The 27,984-nt window shown below is 42.5% G+C and overlaps 1 protein-coding gene across 1 annotated transcript; it reads right to left on the bottom strand.

Moving 5' to 3' along the window:
• Positions 1 to 693: 693 nt before the first annotated feature.
• Positions 694 to 27,055, bottom strand: LOC138790011 (extracellular serine/threonine protein kinase FAM20C-like). The gene is made up of 10 exons (XM_069968914.1): positions 26,403 to 27,055; positions 23,453 to 23,625; positions 20,069 to 20,147; positions 18,293 to 18,385; positions 17,230 to 17,345; positions 13,423 to 13,603; positions 10,576 to 10,685; positions 10,173 to 10,254; positions 5,762 to 5,821; positions 694 to 2,541 (listed from the first exon to the last, which is right to left on the bottom strand). Exons 1-10 carry the CDS (start codon positions 26,837 to 26,839, stop codon positions 2,295 to 2,297), a joined length of 1,578 nt encoding a protein of 525 aa, XP_069825015.1. The 5' UTR covers positions 26,840 to 27,055; the 3' UTR covers positions 694 to 2,294.
• Positions 27,056 to 27,984: the final 929 nt, after the last annotated feature.

Below are 27,984 nucleotides of genomic sequence, written 5' to 3'. Positions count from 1 at the left end.
CCTTGGGGGTTTACGGGCGGGTTCCTTTTACATACTGCCGCTGTGATTACATCTCATTGAAAGTGACAGTGACGGAATCCGCAGCAGATTTTTCTGCGAACTTACATCGTGAAATCCGCTGCGTATAAGTTATGTGTGAATCCACCCTAAATGATAAAATTCTATCTGCCTGCCAGCAGCCCTCAATACAGTCAGTGGCTTAGGATCATATTATTCAAGGGGTTTACTGACATAACAAAATAAAAACACCCCTGAACTTAGTGCTTCAGCTCAAGGGTGCCTTCACACACAGATTTGATGGTGCAGATTTGATGCTGTGTTCAGTTATTTACATCTAATCTGCTGCGGATCTGCAGCAGAAAATCCGCTGCGATACGGTGTGTGTGAAGCTACCCAAAGGGTAGCTTCACACTGCCAGTTTGCAGCGAAATCCGCTGCGGATCCTGGTAGTGTGAAGGTCTACAGAGTTACATATCCACAGCGGAATTTTCATTCCACTGCGGATATGTAACCCGGCCCCTTTAACTCCTGCCGCCCTGGCCAGGAGCATACATTACCTGCTCCAGGCTCCTGCTTACTTCAGGGCCTCCCAGTGGCCAGCCAATCAGTGCGCTGCCCCGCCACAGCACACTGATTGGCTGACCGCCGGGAGATGCCAGGAGGCTCTGAAGCAAGCAGGAGCCTGGACTGCCGTGCACTGATTGGCTGATGAGGAGCGAGGGGAGCCGGGAGCTTCACACAGCTGCGGCGCCGAGCAGGTAATGTATGCTTCAGGCCGGGGCTGCGGGCGGCTGGGGGTTAAAGGGGTCCCATATCTGCAACGGAATGCAAATCCCAGCCTTAAATCAGCTGCGGATCCAGTACGTGTGAAGCTACCCAAAAAGTGCAATGATGTTCTGTACGTGCATGAGATGATGCATCCAGTCAATAGCCTCAGCAGCAATGTGCAGTTCAGAAAGAGAACAACGAGGCTGCAGCATCACAACCAAACAGTGTGAATAGTGTGTCAGCACAGCACTTCCAGTGGGGGACACCTGAGTAGTGAGTAAATGGGTGAGTAAATGTTTATATGGGTACTGTTACTCGACAGGTCCTAGAAACATATAAAAAGTTATGATTGGTTAGGATCTGGGTGTTCAGACCCCTACTGCTTGGAGAAGTGCTAGGAGAAGTGCTTCACTCTCCTGCCCGCTGCCTTTTCCATCTCTCTGCAGGTTGTGTCGGACAGACTGCAGTAAGCCGGGGAGTAAAGCTAAATTTTGGACATAATTACAGTACATATTCAAAGTTGTTGTTTTTTTAAATGACAGAAACACTTTGTAGGGGATGTCTAGGATTTAAAAACATGACTGTTTTCTTTCAAAACCAGCACCACACCTATCCTCGGTTTGTGTGTGGTATTACAGATCAGTTCCATTGGAATTTTTCTTTCTTTTAATTTTCTTTTCTTTCTTTTTTTTTTTTTTTTAAATGTTGTAAATGTTCAATGTATAAATGTATTCAGTAAGGGTCCTATTACACGGGATGATTATTGTGCGGACAATCGTTAAATCATTCGGATTTAAACGATAATGGTCCTTTGTAATTGATCATTGATTTAGATGTGACCCTAAAATCATCATTAATCGTTTGCTTATCAGTGTAATTCCAAATTGTTCCTTTTTTTGCTGGGATCAGATGGAGTAAACGATCGCTGCAATAATCGTTGTAACGATCGCAACTAACGACTACCGTTTTGTGCAATATGGTGAACGATTTCGGGTTAAAGATAAACTATCTTGTTTGTGATCGTTTATCGTTATGAATCGATTTGTCTAAGTCCCTAATCTACCCCTGGTGGTAGCTGAAAGAAAGACAGACTTGTATGATTTAAATAGAAATTAACTCTTCAAAAGCTTTTGACATATTGTAGAGATACATCAAAACTATTAATTGGTTGAGGTCTGAGTGTCCAGTGTTCGCTCCCAGCTCTGTCCACGCAACTGAGAGGGACTTCTATGGAAAGTGCTCCTACTCCCTCGCTCGTTCTAGTGATCGTAAGGATCTGATCAAAACTTTTGACTTGTTTCTATGACATGTCAAAAGTTTGTTAAAGTGACAGGTACACTTTAGCTAAATGTCTATGTAGAAGATTTGGAACTTTCTATATCAGAAAACCAAAGCTCCAATCAGTATGAAGATATATAAAGAAAAAATAATCGGTACAGAGTTTGGGACCTGTTCAACTACATAAGACCCAAGGGTATGCTGTAAGGTGTTACCATTTCGAAGGTATTTGGAAGGCAATACTGAATTTACAATTTTCTATTCTTGTAAAGTATGGCCAGGTCATCATAGGCCACTCGATGTTGGCCATGTTTTTTGAAGCATTCTCTCACAACATTGAGAATGAAGCTCAGCCTGCGGTCGAGAGCTAAAAGATGGGCCTCTGACAGGACGGGGGTGAGAGGATCCATGGAAAGAGATTCCCGCATGACGTCGCTCAGACGATACGGTTCAGTATAAAGCAGCTCCAGTCTTTGCAGAGTAGATTTCTTAATCCTAAAAAGAAACGCAATATTGTGAACGTCATAATATAATGTTACCAAAGAATCAGCTCTGAAATGTAAAAGTGTATTGAATGTGATTGGATAGAGATGGAGAGAAGGTAGTGAAGGAGAAGAACACAAAAGGAAATTATATTTTATGACATACATGAAGGAAATATGAACAGAGCCTGGTTTAGCAGCTCTGTTCCATTGAAGTGAATGGAGCTGATTTGTAATAGCATACACAACCTGGGTACAGGGGTGGTGCTATTTTTAGCAAGAAAGTAGCTGTGTTTCTTTTAGTTCTAGTCCTGGATAACCCTTTTACCTAGGCAGTGTCGTACAGGGGTATCTGGGGCTCACCAGAGAAAATTATCCTTGGGGGCCCACCAATGAAGAACCAGTGAGCAACGACATGTCAGTCACTGTTAGTGCCGATTCTAAGGCTGGGGTCCCACCGGAGGATCCTGCGGTCCTCTGGTGGGCCAGTCCGACACTGTACCTATGTCAGGATTACTTACAGAAGTTAATATTTAATGTAAATCTAGCTGTTCTTATGCCCTGATAATTACTCTGACAAACGACTCTGCTGAAATGTGTACTTAGGTCGGCTTCATCATGGTAAGATCTTGTTACATGTGTAAATTTTTGTTATACTGTTGGTGACTGATGAAATGATATGTGACTTTTACAGTCTGGTCTTTTACGTGACTATTATGCATACATTATTCATAGTTATCTATGGACTTAGTACATGTTTTATGATTTTCAGGGTGCCTCTATGATGCCGCCATCATTGTGCTTAATGATTTACTTGTAATTACTGGTTACACTAAGGCTGGGTTCACACTACATTTTTGCAAAAAAACTGATGCATGTGTGCATCCGTTTTGATCCGTTTTTCCATTGACTTCCATTATAACAAAACCGATCAAAGCGCATCCCTTTTTTTTTTTACCGTACAAAACAATGTGGTCGGCTTCGTTCCTGGGTACATACAAAAAAAATGATGTGTTTTGATCCTTTTTTTTTTTTTTTTTGAATGGAAGCCAATGGAAAAACTGATCAAAACGGATACACACAAATGCATCTGTTTTTCCATCCGTTTTTTTTTTGCAAAAATGGATTTCAAAAACATAGTGTGAACCCAGCCTAATACAAACTATGAAACTCATGTTCTTTGATCACACAGATTTGGCCTGACGGGTTAAAATTATCAAAACTAGTGAACCTGTGCACTGTAATTTTCTGTGGGTCAGGCTGGTGATCACATGATCCAGTTACAGCATTGAATGCAGCTGAGCTGGAATAAAACAGATGGCGCTGTAAGACTAGTAATTGTGAGTGTATATATGGGGAACAAACAACTATATCCTGGAGTTCTTCTTTAACTCTAGATGCAGCTAGTATTTATATGCCAAAATGACTGCACATTACAGGCTACGTGCATGTGAGTTCTCTATCAGAATGCTACATGGGCCTGTTTTTCTGCACAGTAAGGCTATGTTCACACTACGGCCATCATTTATGCGGTACTTACGTAGTGCTGCAGACTGAGGGAATCCTGGCCGGAGCGTATACACAAAGGGGGACATTTATGAAACGTAGAAGTGCAGATTCGCCCCTTCTCCCTGGAGTACGCCTGGTGTATTCCCCGCTCGCACGATGGGCGGGATGGGGGAACTTGGGGCGGGCGTGCCAAGGTTGGGAGAAGGTGTGGCCTCCTCCTGCACCTCATTTATCATGATTTACGCCTGCGAGCATGATCTGAATCTACACCTGCTGAAAGCTGGTTCGGGCGCCCGGCCGGCTGGATTCACTAAGAGGCGTGCACCGCTTAGTGAATCCTGCCGGGGAAAAGGGTGCGGGGCCTAATATAAGACCGGCGTACTTGTACGCCGGTCTTCATAAAGCCCCCCATAGTATACACTCCGGCCAGGATCCCTAGCGGCACCATGTCAGTTATCTGCGGCCGCTTTTCAATGAATAGCGTCCGCAAAAAACCCTGTCAGTTCACACAATGGAGGGAGCGCCTCTGGCCGCACGCTCCGTTGTGTGCTGTGGGGAGTTCTGATTCGGGGATGCACGGACGTGCCCCCATCAGAACTCAACGGCAATGAAGATCATCTGGCCGGTACTGCAGTACCGGCTAGGATGATCTTTTCTGAGACCAGACGTTCCGTGACCCGGCTGGGTCATGGAACAGCCGGTCTCATACTACGTGTGACCATAGCCTAAGGGTGCATTCACACGTACAGGATCCTCACCAGATTTGATGTTGTGTTCAGTTATGTAGTCATATCTGCTGCGGATCCTGTATGTGTGAAGCTGCCCATAGGGCACATGGTGCTATTCATCTCAATGGGGTTGTATTTGTGGCAGACACGCAGGTTTCTGCAAGCCCCATTCCGATGAATGGACGACAAAATCCAGTTTATAACTTCAATGCTGCTTTAACTTGCTTTGTAACCCTTGTTGTAAAAAGGAAGAAGTTGGGTTAATGCAATTTCCTCTAGGTGACGAAGAACTGACCATCCATGTATATGTTGTATGTAAATGTTTTTTTTGTGTGTGTGTTAGAGGCTTCCTGCTTCTCTTCTTACAGATACATCATACACAATATTGGTATAGCTGGAATAACCTAAAGGGTGTATGTTGAATAATATGAAAAGGAAAACTGAAGCTGTGGAAACAATTATCATTGTCTCTAATGTGATAGGGGACCATGAAAAGTGTAGCCCGTTGTTTGACCTCATTCTTTATCTCTTTTTACGCTACAGAAATAAAGGATAATTGGATAAATTTACTCTATTATATGCAGCTATAAAGATGCATTATATGATCCACTTGGATTAGAAGAAATTACACCGCTGGTGATTGAGGCTAATAAATAGACGGCATAATTTGTCTAATAGAGTGTGATTATACAGATATATTAATGTAGATGTATACATCACATGGAGAAGGCAGTGTAGATAACATGTGCAATTGCCTTGTATCCTGGACCTGTTATGTGCTCTGATTTGGCTCTACCAATTGAAACAAACGAATGGCAGGGGTCGGATGTTAGGACAGAAAGATGGGAAAAGCTGTGTGACGGGAGAGAACGGACGTGAAGGTGGAAGAAGCAATACCAGACAGTAACAGTTATAATGAAAAACAGTGCAATTCCTAATCATGCTCCACTGCTACATATACAATGTCTATGGGAAGCTTCAGTATGTATGACTAACCTGCAGCACTGCTGAAGAGGGGCGAGAATAGATGGATCATCGTATGAGTGACGCCCAAACCTAAGAGGGAAAAATCATAGACTGCTCTTACTAATTTCACTTCCATAGCACATAGTCATTCATTACTGTGAATCACCCTTAGGTCTAAGTAGAGTATCTTACCTAAGTAGCTATGGGTCGGTATACTCAGGTCGGTATACTCAGGTCGGTATACTCAGAAAATCTAGTAAGCACACAGCCCTATTCTAACTTAGACATTTGTCTCCATGCCATCCCCAGATGACTTTGTCCCTTCTATTTCGTCCTCATAATAGTAATTTTTATTTACATAGCGCCAACAGTTTCTGCAGCACTTTACAATTTCCCTCATTGACTTTGTTTCTTCTATGTCTTCCCTCCTTTGTCTTCTATACACAAAGAAAGAGGTCCAACACACAAATATAAAGCACAAATAGCAAGTAGCTGAAGGATGCACAACAGAGTGCCAATCCCATAGATGGCCAGTAGACAATGAGTTTCATAAGGTCTTAAAGGGGTTATCCAGCGCTACAAAAAACATGGCCACTTTCTTTCAGAGACAGCACCACTCTTGTCTCCAGTTCAGGTGCAGTTTGCAATTAAGCTCCTTTCACTTCAAAGGAACTGAGCAGCAAAACCCCGGCCAAGCTGGAGACAAGAGTGGGGCTCTTGAAGAAAGTGGCCATGTTTTTGTAGCGCTGGATAACTCTTTTAAGGCCTGATCTGGAGGAGCAAGTCAGCACTCACTTGCTTTTCGTTCCCTGCTCCCTGTCAGCACTATCACATGCACTGACAGCGGGCAGGTAAGAGCAGGGAGCTGCGGCATCTTTAGATCGTCCGGGCGGCCCATGGGAGATAGCAGCGGTCTGCTGCTGCCGCTCCTATTACATGGAATGATGGCCAGCACACCGTCACTATTGTTCTAGTTTTTTTCCAACATGTTGAAAGACAAGGATCAGCCAACATCGTGCATGTCAGCTGACCATTGCCTTTTAACAGGAGCTATTACACCAAGCGAATATCGGACAATAATTGGCCACATACACCCGATAATTGCTTGGTGTAATACGGCCTTTAATCAAGCATACAATGCATTCCCTATTGACTGTGTCTCTTCCATGTGTTTCCTCATTGATTTTGTCTTTTCCATTTCTCCTCTCATTTACTCCATTTTACATACACATAGTACATACTCGATACATGATTTTTCTTTTTACAAAGCTACTATCTATCTGCTATCTCTCTGATTCTTTTATCTTTCTTCATTCTTACTAACTTCTTTCTATTTCCAACTCTCTATCATAAAATGCAGCCCTGAAAAAACAGGAAAGAACATAATCTTTGGGTTTAAAGCAGGGATGGGGAACCTTCGGCCCTCCAGCTGTTGCAAAACTACAATTCCCATCATGCCTGGACAGCCGAAGGTTCCCCATCCCTGGTTTAAAAGAAACTGGTTGCCAAAAATGCTGTCTATTCTACTGGCATCAAGTTGTAGAGCAGGTAGAGCTGAGCAAGCTGATATATAGGTTTTGTGTAAAAAGGTTACAGAGACTCTGTCAGTAGGTTTCTGTCGTCCTATCTCAGGGTAACATAAACTAGTGACAGAGAAGCTGAACAGAATGATGTATCACTTACATTGTTCTGTGCAGCTGATCCAAAGATATCCTCCTGAATAACATGGACAGTTAGTAGTCCTCTCTATTATATGCATGAGCCCAGCAGTCCTGGATATTCATGAGCACCAGAGAACTTCACACACCAGCTGCTGATTGGCAGTTATCTATCCATGCTGTGTATAGGCAGTCAGCTATCAATCAGAAGCTGAAGGGAGGGGTGTGGCAAGAATCCTATTCTCCTGCATATTAGGTGAACGGTAGAACAGTATGATGTAAGTAATACACTGAACTGTTCAGCATTTCTGTCACTAGTTTATAAGGCCCTCATATAAACCTACTGACAGGTTCCCTTAAGTATAACTTGCTGCTTAGTGATTCATATCCCTGTTCATTCTGGACTAAGGGGCCCAGTGGGTGGTCTCACTCGATGACTGACAGATTTTTCTGCATGAGTGTTTTTCTATATTTGTATAGTGTGTGAACTCCTGAAAATGGGGCAACCCCCACTCCTACCGCTACATCAGAGAAGCTCTGGTATGGGGGATTTACAACTTGAGCTTCTGTTATTGGTCATGGTGACCGTAGCCCTAGTATTAATAACATAAATGCAGTCCTGATTACATAATATTAACGTTGGTGTATGTCAAGGAAATATTGTGCTCAATTTAGTCATTATGAGTATGTGAGCTTAGTACTAACAGGAGATGCTCTGCAGATTGTGAACAATTAAATTACAGTAGCTGTATATATCGATCAGCCGAGGATCGTGGGCTTTCCTTTTCCGTCCTTGGCTGTGTCTGGACTGGAATGGTCATACACTGGACTGACGTGTATGACCATTGGGTGCGCTGAAAATTGCAGTTCTAATAGTAGTGACATTGCTGTACATAGAGTGGCAGAGTGAAGCAGGAACCAATATCACAGCTTAGACTAGGGAGGTAAGGAAGGGGGGAGGGAGTGCCCAGGAGCTCGGAGGATACCTCACAACCCCAGATAGCCCCGGGGCTGTAAGATTGTAGTGACATCAGCTTGAAGTAAGCCACTTCTGGTGACCAGCGGGACCAGGGAAAGTCGGGTAAGATGCTGGAATTTGGAATCAATGTATATTATGAAGTTATATAATTTTGCATGTGGGGAGGGAATGGGGGAAAAAATTTTTTTGCCAGACTTTTCCTTTAAAGGGCGCCTCTCACCAAAACATTGCTTTCTAATCTATCACCATTATGTTATAGAGCAGAAAGAATTGAGAAGACTGATATATATCTTTGTGGGAAAAGATTCAGTATAACCTGTAACATGTTGACTGAAATCCCTGCTCATTCTGTGATAAGGAGTCCAGTGGGCGGTGTCACTGAGTGAACTGGACTCTTTAGGATGGAAACATCAGAGAGTTCTATCAATAAATACAAGTTATAATTAATCTTTTCCCATAAAGATTATATATATATATATATATATATATATATATAAAAATATGGATTAAGATTAATATATATATGGAAAAAGATTAATTGTAATTAGCTGCACAGAACAATGTAACTGATACATCATTCTGTTCAGCTTCTCTGTCTCTAGTTTACCCTACTACCCTGAGGTAGGACAACAGAAACCCACTGGCAGAGTGTATTTAAACATTTGTCTACATGCCTTCCCTAGATGACTTTGTCTCTTGTATGTTTTCCACCATAATAATAATAATTTGTATTTATATAGGCCCAACAGATTCCACAGCACTTATATATCAATCTGCTCAGCTCCTCCTGATCTATAACATGATGCTGATAACTTAGGTAGCATTTTCATGGTAATGGGTTCCCTTTTCCCAAGTTTCTGCTTGTCCTACAATCATACTATGGGGGAGATTTATCAAACATGGTGTAAAGTGAAACTGGCTCAGTTGCCCCTAGCAACCAATCAGATTCCACCTTTCATTAACATGGTGATGTCACTTCCTGGATCAAATGGTGATGTCACGACCCGACTCCCAGAGCTGTGCGGGCTGTGGCTGCTGGAGAGGATGATGGCAGAGGGAACTGAGGGACACAGGGCACTGGAGGGACACCGAGCCTCCCTCTGCCATCATCCTCTCCAGCAGCCACAGCCCGCACAGCTCTGGGAGTCGGGGCGTGACATCACCATTTTATCCAGGAAGTGACATCATCATGTTATCCAGAAAGTGACATCACCATGTTATCCAGGAAGTGACATCACCATGTTATCCAGAAAGTGACATCACCATGTTATCCAGGAAGTGATATCACCATGTTATCCAGGAAGTGAAGCCTTGATGTAGTAGTAAAGGGAAAAAAGCACTTTATAAGCATTTCCCGTAATAAGTGTATATTGGGGATTTGTATAACTTTTGGGAGGTAATACAATACTTTAATAAAAATTTTCGCCTGACTTCTCCTTTAAGCCTTAGTGGATGCTGAGATTTGAGTCCACTAATGGGACCCTATACCTCAGGACCCCCATTGCCCCAATAGAGAATCGCCTTTAATGTTTGGCATACAACCTTTTAGGTTTGCAAGAATAAATGTTTCCGGTGTTGTATTGTGGGGGCCAGTAGATTACAGAGGCATCTGTGCCAGTGATTTAAAGTACATTGACCACAATAATTCCTTGCCAATAGAACCTAGAGTATGTCTTTATGCCTGGATCACTGTTTTATTAGCCTTGTTGAGCACTTTCTCCCTGGATCAAAGGCCCAAGGGGGCAGTTACACCTCTGTCCATTTACACTATTAAACAGCTTGGGCTTCACGCTTTTCCTCTTACCCTCGGCCATTGTCCAGATGCAAGAGGAAGGTCCTGTTTCCAAATTTTTCAAATGTCTCATAGTGATGGCGATCTTGGTTTCCTATTTGGAATAAACAGAACATTATCCATTACATAAAACTCTAAATAAATGTTAGTAGAGACATTAGTGAATAATGAGACGGTATGGTCACATGTACTGTATAAGATCTTATGCTTTGTGAGTCTATATAAACCACTAGCTGAACACACAGTCTGCAGCATAGTGCATAGTCTGGCAGAAATGTAGACATCAGGTTGAGACCACTTTCTTCTACTGCCCAAAACATACTGCTATATCTTCTAGGCAATACATAGGCAAACAGTACATAGACTTCATGTCCTCTAGGCAAACAATATATAGACTTCTGTTTACTCATCTTACCCATAAAAAAGTCCAATATTGAAAGATCTATTAGATCCAGGAGCCGCGTTCCCTCGTTGTATGGAGGCGTCACTTTTACTGTATCACAATAATTGGGGTTTGTCTCCCAGCTAAAGGCAAAAATACAATAAAATTATATCTCTCTATCATCTATCTACCTATCCATCATATCCAAATGCACCCTCTGCTCTACATATAACCAGTATATATAACCTATATTAAAGGGGTACTCCAGTAAATTTTTTCTTCTTACAGATCAACTTGTTTCAGAAAGTGCCATATATTTGTAATTTACTTCTTTTTGAAAGTCTCCACTCTTCTAGTACTTATCAGCTGTTGTATGTCCTGCAGGAGGTGGTGTATTCTTTCCAGTCTGACACTCTCTGCTGCCACCTCTGTTCAAGACAGGAACTGTCCTGTCCAAAGCAGTAGCAAATCCCCATACAAAACCTCTCCTGCTCTTCAGACTAGAAAGAATACACAACTTTCTGCAGAACATACAGCAGCTGATAAGTACTGGAAGTCTGGAGATCTTTAAATAGAAGTAAATTACAAATCACCTGTTGATTTGAAAGATAAAAAGTTTTACTGGAATACCTCTTTAATGGTGCGTTCACACCTACAGGATCTGCAGCTGATTTTCTGCAGCAGATTTCATTTAAATAACTGGACACAGCATCAAATCTGCTGCAGATCTGCTGCAGATCCTGTAGGTGTGAACGCACCCTAAATGGATATTCTGGGAAATAAAAAATATTTAGTTTAAAAAAAAAAGAATTTAGAAAACATTGTGATAAAACTCTTTAAATATATATATATATGTATGTATATATATATATATATATATATATATATATATATATATATATATATATATATGCATATGCTTGACAAAGGATTAGAGCTGAAACGTTGCATTTTTTTCTATGCAAACTGGCACAATAAAGCAATAGCACCTTAATAGTGAGATGCTGTCCTTTGCTTCCATATATATATATATATATATATATATATATATATATATATATATATATATATATATCAGACACTGAAGAATTGAAGAACATGTTACATTAAATAACATTTCTCTACCAATTAACTAAAAAATGATGCACATTTTATATAGGCGCTCATCTGTCACAATGGATTTATAGCGCTAATTCCCAAAGCTGCATTAGATCTCACAATGACAGAGTGTCTCATTTTCACATTGCCATTATTAATGCGCTTCCAATTGGCCCCATCTAGCCATCTACAATATTTCATATATACTTCCATTAATGAGCTGCAGACTCATTTTCAGCCAGCAGATGGCAGTACAATACTTACAATTGCTTTACATGAGTTAATAAATTTTTTGCACATATCTGCAAAGCGGTTTAGCAATAATCCAGTATTTGAAAATAGCGTATTATTTTTATCATTGTATTTTAGGAGAATGGGTGCCTAGTCATGGCAGTAATTGGCGATTGCTTGCAGCTGTGGGTGGCCAAGGATTGTTTCATGTAAGAGGGCCTTACCATTTTCCATTATCATCTACCTCCCAATAGACACCAGAGACTTCCAGTGTCTACCCATCTCACTTAACACTAGGCAACCTAACTTCTCTACTGTAGCTTAAAGGGGTAGTTTACAAAAAAAAATTCCTTCAAATCAATTTATGCCAGAAAGTTGCAGAGATTTGTAATGAACTTCTATTAAAAAATCTTAAGTCTTCCAGTACTTATCAGCTGCTGTATGTCCTACAGGAAGTGGTGTATTCTTTCCAGTCTGACACAGTGCTCTCTGCTGACACCTCTGTCCATATCAGGAACTGTCCAGAGCAGCAGCAAATCCTCATAGAAAACCTGTCCTGCTCTCCAGACTGGACAAAATACCACTTCCTTCAGGACATACAGCAGCTGATAAGTACTGGAAGACTTCAGATTTTGTAATAGATGTAAATTACAAATCTCTGGTACTTTCTGGCAGCAGTTGATTTAAAAGAACACACATTTTGGTGAACTACACTTTTAAATGGGCACAGTCATAAAAAAAAACTTTTGATATGGCAGAAGAATGACAGGCCCCGTCTCCTTGATGTTAGTCGCAGTACGAATGAAAGCCTTTTTTTAATTATAATAACAACACAAACACAGGCAACATGGGCATGTTCTCAATGGTCGTATTTATATCTATCCAGTGGTGCCACCAGCTTGGTAGGTGGTCAGGGAGTGACAGATTCACTTTAAAGGGCAACTCCTGCAAAAATGTTTTCCTTTTAAATAAACTTGTGTCAAATCAACTTGTGATTTGTAATTTACTTTTATTTAAAAAAAAAAATCTCCAGTCTTCCAGTACTCATCAGCTTCTGTATGTCATAAACATAAATATGTAGAACATACAGCAGCTGATAAGTACTGGAAGACTTTTTTTTAAATTGAAGTAAATTACAAATTTCTAGCACTTTCTGGCACCAGTTGATTTGAAAGAAAAAAATTATCGCAGGAGTACCCCTTTAACTTGGCAAGAAACTATTATCCTACATTTATGAGCATTCAGTCTTTTGAAAAAAAAAAAAAAAAAGTTGTTAAAGTGAATTGTGCCAAACGTATCCCACAGCTGTTAGATGGGGGTCTGATCACTGGCATATCCACCAATCATAGGAGGATAACTGTACCTTCAATTATTCTCCATTCTCATGATCGGTGGGAGTGCTTGTGTACGGACCCCCCACTTATCAGCTTGTTGTCCCCTATCCTATGGACAGGGCATAACTTTAAGAGATGGCAATACCACTTTCAAAGTCACAATCCGAGATCCAAGCAGTTAGACGCACTGAAAGGAATCTGTCATTCTTTTACTCACTCTGCCTTTTTATTTTTGTGGTATGATCGCCTCCAGGGGCTGCGCCAGGACTTCCGGTTGGCCAGTGTCGTATCTGGCAAGAAGGCAGCCAGAGATCCCTCTAGAAGGTCAGGCTTACCACACAGAGCGTGCTCAGTGGAACAGTAATAGGAGCACTCACCGTAGAAGCAAACATTGTTGGCTGGGAAGAGATGGAAAAGGCATAAATTACTGTCCAGTGGAAATATAGCAGGGTGTACACTCACATACTGTGGGTTATGTTAACATGGTATGAATAGACAAAAAAATATAGTCAATATTATTGACAGGAGATATTCCTGGGCTATTTAGATTGGAAAACAAATTATTTGAATCCAAGGTTTCTTCCAGATGGCAACAAACCTTGTGGTTTACATGTTCTTAAATCTGTCACTAGGTGTATGCTGCCTTAAATGATGGCAGCATAAACTAGTGATATAAATGCAGAACAGATCGGTGTATTACTTACATCATTTTGTTCAGCCGTTCTCCTAATATGCAGGAGAATAGGCTTCTTGCCACACCCCTGCCCTCCAGCTGCAGATTGATAGCTGACTGCCTATACACAGCATGGATAGATAACTGCCAATCAGCAGCTGGTGGGCGGAGTTTTCTGCTTCTCATGAATATCCAGGACTACTGGGCTCATGCACATAATTGATAGGACTACTTGTTGTCCATGTTATTCAGGAGGATACTCCGAATCAGCTGCATAGAACAATGTAAGTGATGCATCATTCTGTTCAGCTTTTCTGTCACTAGTTTATGCTACCCTTAGAGACGACATGACAGAGTCTCTTTAAAGGGGTAGTCCTAAATTTTAAAAATATGTGTTTTGATTGGTCAGGGTATGTATAGCTATAATGTAGATGTGCAGCGATATAGTGTAACATATATAAATATGTACATTATATATATATATATATATATATATATATATACACCAGCCAGACCACTGCTTTTAGAGCAGTGGTGGTCGGTAACCTAGACACATAGCTGTCAACGATGGGAGGGAAAGAGCAGCATATCAGGAGAAGGAGGCAAGTTTGGTAAATGCAAAAATGTACAATTTGGCAACCGCTACGAGATTAACTATATTAGTGGAGATGAAAATACCCCTTTAAACTTTCCGACATCCCCTTTAAGGACCTTTTATCCCATTGTATCACTCGTGATGAATCGGCTTAATCTCGGTGCCATCTTCAATGACTAATTTGCAGTTTTCTCAGTTTTCTCTTCCCCGCTGAGACGTCGAGAAAACCAAGGCTAACACTATGTAAAGGGCAAGGACATGACAGATGCTGCGCTATGAGTACAGAAGAAGCGGGTTTCTGCGGTCACATATTCCCGGTACCTGCCTGGAGATAATCATACAATTATAAGTGCTCGCTTGCCTTTGTGTGAATCATGTGGCGTCTGCTATGAAACCTCCCGGCTTCTGCAAACACCGAAGCGACAAAAGAACGTACCAGTAATGATTTTCACTGCAAAACACAAAAAGTCCCCTCTGTGCCCTATATCTAGAAATATTTCCTATCTGCATTTCAGTGAAACGACTGAGGTCAGTATACTTGTCATGAAGTATCCATGGAAACAATCTTTCGGTGACATCAGAACAATATTTGATACGAGGAGGTGCAGGTAAAGCTGGTGCATGGAAAGGAGTCTGTGCCAAACAATACAGCCTGTGCTATTGTGCTCACAGTTGTGCTTGTACTTAGGGTAGATTTGTAAGCTCTATAAAACTTCTTCCTAATGGAAAAAGGTCCAAAGTGCACTAATACAGGCCTCCCACACAGGCCTTGTGCTTTGGGGGAGCAAGTGCAACTTCTGTTACTCACCTCACCTGACTCCAGTGATGAGTCCCGGTCGTGTGGTCTCAGTTCCAGCCAACTCTACCCTGCCTCATCTGGTTCCCATGTGAACTACAGTGTTGCTGGGTCCTGCCTCCTAATATGGCCAGAGGCATCAACTTGCTGGAGCATATTTTGCCCCATTATGATATCTGGCCCAGCCTATTTAAAGCGACTCTGTACCCACAATCTGTCCACCCCAAACCACTTGTACCTTCGGATAGCTGATTTTAATCCAAGATCTGTCCTGGGGTCCGTTCGGCAGGTAATGCAGTTATTGTCCTGAAAAAAACTTTTAAACTTGCATCCCCATGCCAAACTGCCGTGGCTTAGAATATCTGTGCCCTAAACCTTGCACCACCCCTATATCCCTCCTCCTCACCCTCTTCATCATTAGAAATGCCACAGCCAGGATTTTTCTTATTCCTCTGCAGTGAACACTGCACAGGTGCCTTAACGATCCAGCCCATGTGCTGTGCTCACACAGCTGATGAATAGGAGAATACCTGCTTGGGGCATTCCTAATGATGAAGAGGGCGGGGAGGAGGAACAGAGACATTGTGCCAGTCTAATGCACAGACACTCCAGGCCACGGCAGTTTGGCACAGGGCTGCAAGTTTAAAAGTTGTTTTTTTAGGACAATAACTGCATCACCTGCCGAACGGACCCCAGGACAGATCTTGGATTAAAAGCAGCTATCTGAAGGTACAAGTGGTTGGGGGGGGGGGGGGGGGGGCAGATGGTGGGTACAGAGTTGCTTTAAATTGAATTCTACCTGCCATGTCCAATTTTCATGTCCAAGATTGCATGTCTTTCTTTGGCTTATGTTTTTTAGTGTTATGACCTCTGATCTTTAACACTGATCTTTAACTCTAACCTTGACCTCTTGATGTCTGTTCTATCTTGCTACAGCTTAGAGCAGGGATGGGGAGCTGCGGGAGAGGCTTCCTGGATGATCTTAGATCGTCTGGGGAGCCAATACGAGATAGCAGTGGTCTACTGCCGATGACAGCAGATTGTTGATATCCTAGTCGTTATTCTTTCAACATCTTGAAAGATCACGATCTGTAGGCTGATCATATTGCCTTTTATTCCATGAAGCGATTATCATCCGTTATGGTTGGTAATAAGCCAAATAAGGCTGATAATCGCTTTGTGTAACAGGTTCTTAATGGTAAGATTGAATGAATCAGTAAGATCCCAAAGCATTTTCTATGAATGTTAATGTTCATTAGGATACCTGGGAGATGCTGTTACTGTACTTATCACACCTGAGCTTTATGTGTGATAAGAGATAAGAGAAAAGTCTTGATTTATCTTCCAAAAACAGTGTGGACCATTTTCAATCGGCAGACACAGCATGCAGGAACTGACTTTCTCTCTCCTCTCTCAAGTACTTATCACATGGCAAGCTCAACCCGCACTTTCTGTGTACAGTCCTGATCCAGCTGTTACCAGAGAAAGAATTCCCCTAACAATTCACAGTGGACAGCAGATTGCATGGAATGGATACACCTAGTGGCCAAGACTTTTGAGCTTTTTCCTGAGATAAGGAGTCATTCGTAGTAAATATAACTTGGTATACAGGGTATAACTTGCCCTGGTAATCTGTATATATATATATATATATATATATATATATATATATATATATATACATATATACAGATTGCTACTGGATACATGACCTGGACAGATTAAGAGGAAAGTTTCTACCAACTTACAGCAAGTAAAGAGCATGAAAAATGTACAATGAGTATAGAGTATACAATGAACCATAATACCCCTCTAACCTTGATGAATACTAATGGATCACTAATAAAGTGTTTGATTTTTCCACAGGAAACTTTTCACAGTAAATGGAATCCAAGGCCATCAAAACTAATGGGAGTAGCTGCCAAGCATGACATATCCACCTGGTTAATGCCAAACTTACCTGGTGAGATATAGAAGGTTTTGAATAGTTTCTTATCTGTGGTAATATCTCTGACTTCCTTGGCGATATTTATCAAACGCCCAACAACCGGTGGAATCCGGCGAAAATCCAGAATCCTTTAAGAAATAAAGATATCTCTAGTTGTGAGATACATTAGTGTATCCAGGTCTATATAGGAGAGAATATCTATTTGTTTTATACTGATTGTGACTATATAAGTATAATTGAAAACTCATTTGGGGTTAGTGTATGGTTTAAAATGTATGTACCACTAGTACATAGTTTTTTTTAAAAAAAAAAATCTTTTTACTTGAACAGACCAGTGCAGGGATGCTGGTGCCACGTTCTTTTTTATGAACCAATGTACCAATGTTAGGCTATGTTCACACAACGTAAAAGTACGGCTGTTGTTACTGATGGCAACAACGGCCGTACTTTTACTGCGGTGGAACAATGCCTGTTGTTCTATGGGATCCCGGCCGGAGCGTACACACATCGTGTGTGCTCCGGCCGGGATCCCAAACGCCGCCGCAAACAACTGAACCTGTTAGTTCACACAGTGAAGCTGTGAAGTGTGCGCTATGGGAAGCTCTGATGCGGGCGCGTGCTGATGCGCCCGCATCAGAGCTCTGCGGCCAGAAGGATCATCCGGCCAGTACTTAAGTACCGGCCGAGATGATCCGGCCAGAGACCGGCCGTTCCGTGACCCAGCCGGGGTCACGGAACGGCCGGTCTCTTACGTAGTGTGAACATAGCCTAAAGTTGCCATGTAAAGAGAAAAAAATATATTTCTTAAAGGGTTTTTAGTTATACCTCAGGATAGGCCATCAATATCTGATTGGTGGGGTGTCAGCACCCAGAAGTGAACAGCTCCATGCACTAGGTAGTGGGCATGCCAAGTTACTGCAGCTAAGCACAGTTCCACTTCAAAGGGACCTAACTTGCAGTAAACCGGCCTGGCCACTACACAATAAACAAAGCCATCTGCTTATTCTAAACAGTTGTCACAGTGGGCTACCATGGATTTTTGTATTGCCATCTTTTGTTTTTGTCCTATGTTTACCTGTCCAGGTGGAATGCTGCTATTTCTGCATTGTGCCTTTCAAAATCTGAGAAGTAAAAGAAATCTGGGGGCGTCTCTTGATCACGTTCCTGTCTGCAATGTAAAAGTTATTGAATTGTTTTTTAAATAGGCAATGTCATTTCAGCACATTCTGCATAGATCAATAATATAAGCGAATATATAAAACTTTGTAATATATCTTATTAGACAAAAATGCTTCCTTCTCCTGTTACCAAGCATCTTTCATGTCATTCCTACCTGCTAAACTGTTATCCACCCTGAAGAAACATCCCAGCCCCACCCATGTTACATCCTGTAGCTAGCTGAAGAATAAAGCTACAAGCAAGACAAGTCTATAGGGGGGTAGATGGAAGGAGACACAGGCAAGGCAGCTATAAGACAGCTGTGTAAAACACCTATGTCCAGGGCTGTATACACAGTCTATTCTACTCCGCTTTATCATGGCTGCCGCAACTGCTTGTTAGGCTGTGCACAAACACACATATGCGCTACAGCGTAGAAATAGCTTACAGGGTAGAAATCTGCAGAAAATGGCATATACAAGATATATGATGGCCAGATATAGTGCTGCTCCTCATGTACACATACACATTTCAGCTGATCTTGAAAAAAGTCACCTAACATGAGGTACACTTTAAATTCAAACATGATTCCAATGTAATATGTTACCAGTGGTGTAACTGACACAAATAAAGAGTGGAAGTTAGGGAGAACCTTAAACGGGCTATCCTTAAAACCTTAAAGGGGTTATTCAGCTATGCAATATGGTTGCAAGTATGTAAAAAACAATAAAAATATATACTTACCTCTCCACACTTCCCCTGAATATGTGATATTATAAGTTGCTGTACAGTATAGCAATCAGTATGTGGTGTATAATGTATAGTAACTGCATAAACCTGATAACACAGCAGCAGTTTGTAGATACAGGATGGAACTGCAGATCCCCATAATGCAGTAGCGTAATACAACAGGCTAGAATAGAGAAGCAGGGCTGCTGTCAGAGGTCTGTGTGGTCACATGACAGCAATGGGGAAGGGGGGGGGTCAGCCTGGACCAATCAGGAAGTGAGGATCACAGAACTGTGCAGGAGGACAGTGACACAAACTTTATATACAGCCGTGTGTATAGCTGAGTGTGAATGCAGGCACATTATAGTATCTGTGTATATAGCTGAGTGTGAGTGCAGGAACATTATAGCAGCAGTATGAATGGCTGAGTGTAAGTGCAGGCACATTATAGCAGGAATGGAGAGGATGGGAAACACAAGGGCTGACAGAGACTATGAAGGATTAAGCAGGGCAGATGTGGGCACAGTATAGCAGCACTCTCTGTTCAGGGAGAGAGGGGTTACAGCTATAAAGAGATTACCTCCACAATCCTGTCCCCTGATGTAAGCCCCAGCCTATAGTGGATCTGCCATGATTTGGAAGGGGAGGGAGACTTCATGAGTCAGAGTACAGGGCTGTAGACCACGCTATGCAGACCATGCCCCTCCCCCACTCCCCCTCCCACCCAGTACAGGGAGCTCTTACGCCAAAGCAATGCTCTTAAACCAAGTTACAATTTAGAAAAACTGTGAGCTCTTCTTGCAAAACACTCTCAACCCAAGTTACTCTTAAACCAAGGTACCACTGTGTTTAGTTTATAGGAAAATATAGTAGCAAGTAACTAAATCTATATGTACCTACAATAGTCATTCACCTGTAAAACTCGGTTGGTTATTACTAAGATTTTTGTTGCTGCCATACTCACTTCATAGGTTTGAACAGAGCCTGTCCGTAGTTTGGAAAAGTCATGATGAGTTTAAGCTGTGTTCCGCCTGATTTCTGAACTAGAAGAAATAGTGATAATAGTCATTTGGTCTGGAAAAGGATCAGATCATTTACTGCTTTTCACCTTGTACTAATACTTCATTACCATAGGTGTATTTTTATGTTCATTAGTGCAGCCCGCACCTAGATCGATGCTTGTTTACAGAGCCTCATTACTCGATGATCATACGGCCAGGGCTACGTAGCCACTAGATTGTATGTGTAGCCCTTTGCTTTAATCACCGTCTGTGTAATAGGTAATGTGCGGCCAATGGCTCATTACAGCAAAGGGACGCACAATCTATTGATTCACAAGCAGTCAGTCAAGGAGCGAGACAACATTTATTTGTCTATCAGCTAATCACCAGTCCTATCTGTCATATCTGCTTGATTTGACAGATAATCATCCTGCGTAATACGGCCTTTAAAGTGAATGTCCCAGTAGATACATCGCTTTAAGATTTTAACATCAATAGACCGTCATTGGCGTGGGGATGCCGGGCTGTGGTCCTTTTCTTGAACCGCGTCCCGCTTCCCGAGAACGGCGTCGCTCTATTCCCGGTCACCGGCCCGACCTCAAGCACTGGAGGCAGACGGCACGCCCCCAGTTGGAGAAAACCCCCTCTGTGACGCTGCTCCCCCTCCCCAGAGAAGTGAGCGCCAACCTGCCAGCTCAGTGCTCGCTTCCCCCACGTTCCCTGCTTGTCCTATTACACGAACAGACAGTGAGCGGGGAGGAGCGGGACGGCCCACCCGAACCATCCTTAGATTGTTCCGGCTGCCCATTGAAGTAAGCAGTGGTTTGCTGCCGCCACTCCTATTGCACGGAGCAACACACAGCAGACTGTCGCTGCACTAGTCGTGATCTTTCACTAGGTTGAAAGACCATGATCAGCCGCCATCGGCTAAGCGTTGCCATTCAACATGTCCTATTACACCAAACAATTACAGGGCCAATATTCATTTAGTGTAATAGGACCTTTAAAGAGAAGAAGCCTAGCCCATGCTGACTGACACCTAATTCTGATGGGTGAGATCTGCTCTCCATGGGTCCCACAACATTAGCTAACAAGAAGGAGGAGAAGTGACCCAAGGATCCTTGAAACTATGGGAGATAGACAAGGTGGTAGGAGATGAGTGGTGTAAACAAGCAGGGTAGGGATTTTTTTCTTTCCGGTCCGCCTCCTTTATCTCTATACATTTCATAATAAATAAGTTGCTAGATAAATAAATAAATACATAATAATAAAATGTATTCCTTCAATATGATATACTGAATATTTATTCTAAAGAGTATATATAATGGCAGACAAGTTAAACTTTATTTCAATAGTTAAAATGGATTTTTTTTCTTTCAACTCCACTGGTATCAGAAAGTTATATAGATTTTTAATTTACTTCCATTTTCAAATCTCAAGCATTCCTGTACTTATCAGCTGCTGTATGTCCTGCATGAAGTGGTGTATTCCTTCCAGTCTGGCACAGTGCTCTCTGCTGCCACCTCTGTTCGTGCAAGGAACTGCCCAGAGCAGTAGTTAAAGTGGTTATCCAGCGCTACAAAAACATGCCCACTTTTCCCCCTACTGTTGTCTCCAGTTCAGGTGCGGTTAAGCTCCATTTACTTCAATGGAACTGAGTTTCAAAACCCCACCCAAACTGGAGACAACAGTAGGAGGAAAGTGGCCATGTTTTTGTAGTGCTGGATAACCCCTTTACTCCCCATAGAAAACCTCTCATGCTTTCCAAACTGGAAAAAAATACCACTTCCTACAGGACACACAGCAGCTGATAAGTACTGAAAGACTTGATATTTTTAAATATAGAATTTTGAAATAAAAATTTAACTTGCTAAATTGAATTTTTTTTCCGACGGAGTTCCCCCTAAACACAGTAATAAAAAAAGTATCTTACAAAATATTAAATAAGGTTACCCCAATCTAAAACTTAGTAGACAAAAAAAAACCCTGAATATTCATTGTTATGTCTGAATTTAGATTGTAAGTCCTAATAGGGACAGGGACCAATCTGATTCATGGCCAAATCTGTACAGCGCAAAGGAATAACTTGATGCTATATAAATAGAGGAATTATTAACTACTAGAGAAAAGTGGAATTTGGTTTACTATTCATTTGGTAGAAAAGCAAGACATTAAAGGCGGGTTCACACTATGGAATTCTCGCGGACAATGTCCGCGGAATTCCATCAGCTGTCCGCCCGCACATCTGGGCGCCTTTCCGCCGGCCTATAGACACCATTCTATGGGCCGGCGTATTCCGCTATACGCTGAAAGAAGTGTCATGTCACTTCTTTTAGCGGATCGCGGAATACGCCGGCCCATAGAATGGTGTCTATGGAGCCGGCGGAAAAGCGCGTGCCCGTGCGGGCGGACAGCTGACGGAATTCCGCGGACATTGTCCGCGAGAATTCCGTAGTGTGAACCCGCCCTAAAATGGGGCTCTTCCATATGTTAGCTCATGACCCCTCTCCATTTGGAATTAAAAGCAAAAGAAAGGGTTTATGGCAGCCTCCTTTAGCTGTGTTATTCCTCCTTTAGTTAGTCATGTTAGGGTGGGTTCACACTACGGAATCCGAGCAGAGAATTTCCGACGGATTCCATAGTTGTACCCGTTCACGGCTGCGCCCCTTTCCGCCGGCTCCATAGACACCATTCTATGGGCCGCCGAAAGAATCCGCTGAATCCGCCGAAAGAATTGACATATGAATTCTTTGGGCGGAATGCGGAATCTGCTCGTGCATAGAATGGTGTCTATGGCATGGGCAGAAATGGTGTCTATGTCCCCTTATATGCAGTGGACCTGAAGCTACCACGTTAGCTGCCTCTATGGTACGTCAGCCCTTGCTTGGCAGGTATCATCAACGCGAACGCTCAACATTAATTACTGGTGACTGCAGCCTATGGCCTATGACTGTATCCATGTTTTTCAAGCAGCCTTAGGGCTTTATCCAACTTCTTTAGCCACCAGTAATCAAATGCAGACTGTTAGGGCTCAGAAGTAGAGATGGTCCGAACCCTCCAAGGTTCGGGTTCGTATGAACCCGAACGCTCGGCTTCTGATTCCCGCTGTCTGCCCACTCCATGCAGCGGGCGGATACAGCGGGAGGACCGCCTGGAAAACTGGGATACAGCCTATGGCTTTGGCTATATCCCAGTTTTCCAGGCGGTCCTCCCTCTGGATCCGCCCGCTGCACAGGCGGGCAGACAGCGGGAATCATTACCGAGAGTTCGGGTTCATACGAACCGGAACCGAACTCGGTTTGGACCATCTCTACTCAGAAAAATCTGAGTGTATCTATATTAGTTACCTGAATTAAGAATACGCTGAGTAGCTATTTCCTTGAGCAGGATGGGAACCAGAGGGTCCTGTCTTGGATATAGCTCATAGCGGTTGATGCCTATGTGGAACTTCAACCATGTGGGATAAGTGTCAGCAGCTTTATCTCCTGTAGGAAGCACAAACTCCACTCCGGCACTGATCCTAAGAAACACACATAGGCCAGTAAGTATTATTGGGGCATATTCACATAATAAAAACATGACATTTCCAATAAGGTTATATGCACCCTGGCCTTGGTGTGCAGTAGTTGTTTCGTGGGCAGAGACGGGTTACTACTTCCTGGAGGGCAGCTTTCTCACCCCCCCCTGCCCCAAATAAATAATGGTATGAAGGCTGCCACAGCTATTGCATGCTAATGCCAACTATATATAGCCAAACACAGTATATACCCGGAGGGCTTATATTTATTTATGAGCTAGTTATTATTTGTATTTTGTAGATGCAGACACATTTATCAATCTGTGCAGGACAAAAACAGGTGTATTTTTGCCCACAGCAACCAATCACAGCCTAGGGTTCATATCTTGATGAGCTTTAATTGGTTGCGGTGCTTGGTTTAACCCTTAACCCACTCCATTGTACATGTATGATGGAAGACATTAGCAAAGTATATAGAGGGCTGAGAAGCTGAGCCTGCTCCTTAGCATGTGGCTGCCTGCTGTTCTCTGCAGCTGTGGTCACTGACTGATGCCAGTCATTTAACCCCCTAGATGCTGCTGGCAATGATTAGTGAGTGCATACCTAGAACTTCTAGGGTCTGGTTGACCTCAACTGGGATGCAGTTGCCATAGTAGAGGACTTGTGATGGCATTCACTTGAACTGAGTTGCAATACCACACACAAACTGAAGACAGGGGTGCTGCTATTTTGTTAGTCCTGGATAACCCCTGTTTTCTATATGTATTCTTCTATTAATAGACAGACAATGTAAAAAATCTAGTGTCAGAAAGCAACAATTCATTCTGTTTGAGATATTGATAGGAAGAAATAATGACCTAGAAAATCTCTGAAGGAGCACAAGACTCTCAAGGACACAGTTTATACATTCTTTTAGTTGTGTTCTAGCAAAAGCCTTTATTGCATGGAATGTGTTTCAGTTTTAAAGTGCTTAAAGTGAATTTGAGCCCCCCCCCCCTCTCGATCGCCTACTAAGCTGGTGGTAGCGCTGGATAGTGGGCAGACATACAGCACAGAGTAAAATCCTGCCGTGTCCCACAGTATCTCTATGAGGGGTTTGCGCGCCTCCACTTCCATTGCTCTCCGCTCACAGAATTGACATGTCGATTCTTTGTGTGGTGAGCGGCGGGAGAGTATACGTGTGAGCCCCCCCATAAAGATACTGTGGGACACTGAAGCAGGCGGAATTCTGCAGTGGAAAACTTTGCTGGGGAATTCCACCGATTTTACTCAATGTGAACATACCCTTAGGCATAGAGGTGTTGGGGCCCAGGAAACATTAGGCCCGCCTCCTTGACTGTTTAGTGCCCAAATAAAGGTTGTTTTTTTTATTAATGAAAATAAAGAAACAGGCAAAAAATATGTTTTTTTTTTTATCTATCCAGCAGTGCTGCCAGTTTGGTAGGGGATTTAGGGATGCCAGATTTACTTTATTTAAAGTGTGTTTAGGGAGCCTGTTCTACTCCCCTGTAGTCCACTGCCTCCCCATGGCCATCTCAGAAGCTATAGAGGTGGGCCTGCATGCGATGTGTGATAGCTTCCTGATGTTGGTGATGTTGTGTTGACATACTGTGACTATTGCACATTATGTGCGGGTGTGATAAGACCCACATGTAATGCTTGCAATAGGCACCCCCCTTCTCATACTTCCAAAACACAGCCAGAGGAAGGAAGTGGAGCATCAGTGCGCAGAACAGGTAAGATCTTTTCTGCTCCCCAGAAAACCCCTTTAAGTTGTCAGGGATGGAGGGCTCATCATATCCCAGGCCACAGCGGTGGCCCACCTTAGCCGGTAAATGAGCACTTCCTTTGTGTTGGGACAGAGAACTAACAACGCTGGCACCGTTGGAATGGCAATGGTGGGAGATCACCAGGAGCAGGTTATTTGTTAATTTGCGATCATAATGGAGACAGTGCAGCTTTTTGACATCCTGTGTGGGCTTAATTTCACCCCCATGTCTCGAAAAGGCTTACTTTCGAAATGTGGAATCTAAGAACGTGAACGCTGACAAGCAGTAGGCTCAGGCAACCCCTTTAAGTTCTTTCTGAATCTTTTTATATTTGGAGGTGATCTTTAACAATGATGTAATGTCCATAGCTTATACAAGCTGCCATGTCCTTCCTACTTAAGGCCATCAATGTTAAAGTGATATTGTCACCCCCCTTACTCTATGTGCGGTTCTCCGCACTATCCACAAGCATAGATGTTGCAAATTCTATATATACCTGTATAACACTTGTCTGTGCCTTCTTTCTGCTCTAAAATTGCTTAATTTCATGGGTTGACAGTGTCACCTAGGCGGGGCTTCATGGCAGCTGGGCCGCCTCTTCCAAGAGAGACATGGCCCATATGCTCTGAAGCCCCGCCTAGGTGACACTGTCCACCCATGAAATAATTTTGGAGCAGAAAGAAGAAACAGACAAGTGTTATACGGGTATATATCACATGAGCAGCATCTAAGCTTGTGGAGTAAGGAGGTGACAGTATCACTTTAAGTTTCAAAAGTACACGACTAAAGTGGTTGTTTACTTTGGAAAATCACTTTTATTTCAGAAGGATTCCTTGATAATAAGCTGACTACAGGAAGACTATACACTTTGATCACCAAAGCAAGGAATAGCAAGACGTTGGGCATCACCAAACTCGCCAAAGTTCAATACGCAACAGGATCCAAGACACCGTCAAATTATAGATTATTTAAAATAGTTTCCGTAGATCAGACAACCCATCTGTTACTCACCATTCATCACTCCCACTGCCTTTCAGTGTAAATCGTTCCTCAGCATTGACTCTGAATAGCTTGTCCTCTTCTGTGATTACCGGCATTAGGGAATTATAGAGGGGATGCTGGAAAAGAGACGCTAGTTTCGACCCTTGATACAGTTTCTCCATCTTGTTCAAAATTTTTGGGTTTGCTTCTGAAACTTTCACCATCTGACTTCCGTCGACTGAGGATCCATTGCTGCCACTAAAATCTTGCAGTGCTCTTACAAGCGGAGATTTCTTCACCGGGTGCCCCTTGGATCTCGGGTGGTTTTGAGTTGGACAAGAGCACGAAACAGTACTGGAAAAAGAGAAAATGTCCAGAGCAAAATGCATCATAAAAGTAAGGAAGAGAAGTGACAGGATGGTTAACTTAAACCTCCTGTGAATTGAAAATTGTAGACGCCGAATCATTTTGATTTCATTGAAAGCGATTGAAACCTTGAAAGTTCAGAGTTTTGGTTGAAGAGTAAAGGCTCTTCAGATCATTTTTATCCTGTCATCATTCCCGATTCAGAAACTGCAACTAGTGATGACTCCTGATGTGGATAGAAAGAGGACAACTTCTTCATTGGCAAGTTATTTGAGAGCTGTGTCAATAGAAAGAGATCAGACTCGGAGAGATCAAAGTTCAATCAATATATGTAGCTCCAGCCAATATTTTACTTGCAAGAATTTTAGCAATACTTCCTGGAATGGAAAATGCTAAAGGCGCCTATTAACAAGCGGGCATCTTCTCAGTTATGAACAATAGCTGACAAAACTATAAGTGATATTGGTTATCTTGTAAATATGACTTGACCCAGTATACATTGCGTTTTTTCACATGTACTCAGACACCTCTTTGGTGGAGAGTTACCACATATCAAACACAAGAAGTATCGGCAGCACAAGACCACAAGCGGGTGCAAATCTTACCAAAGCGGACCCAGGTACGTATGAAAATCCAACAAAAAGCAATATGGAGACAGCACTTGCAAAGGAAATCTTTACACTTTAATTCACATCAGTGCTTTGTTGGATATCCTGCTGTATAGACATATGGCGGGGTGCATCACCCTTAGGCTTCCAGGTGAGAAAAAAAAAAGTATAGTGAATGATTTTCTTTTTATTGTAGAAGTCTGTGTGGAATAATGTAGTCTACTATTTCATCAACAATAAACAAAACTAAAAACTATACTGGCCCAAAGGGGGTACAAGGGAAAAAGAACCTTAAAGCAGATCTGTCATTGGTAGAGATGAGCGCAACTCAAGCATGCTCAGGTCTGTCCGAGCGTTTGGAATTTGATTACTAAAAAAGTTGGATACAGCCCTATGGAGTCCTGCAAAAAAACACATGGGGGGAGATTTATCAAAGGGTGTAAAATTTAGAATAGTGCAAACTTGCCACAGCAACTAGGGATGGTCCGAACCTGCCGAGGTTCGGGTTCGTACAAACCCGAACTCTCGGCAATGATTCCCGCTGTCTGCCCGCTCCGTGGAGAGGGTGGATACAGCCATAGCCATAGGCTGTATCCAAGTTTTTCTGGCGGTCCTCCTACTGCACGGAGCGGCCAGAC

The sequence above is a fragment of the Dendropsophus ebraccatus genome, chromosome 4, assembly GCF_027789765.1.
Source record: "Dendropsophus ebraccatus isolate aDenEbr1 chromosome 4, aDenEbr1.pat, whole genome shotgun sequence".
Taxonomy (NCBI): Eukaryota; Metazoa; Chordata; class Amphibia; order Anura; family Hylidae; genus Dendropsophus; species Dendropsophus ebraccatus.
The sequence above is the reverse complement of the archived record's forward strand: the minus strand, read 5'-3'. Positions and strand labels throughout refer to the sequence as shown.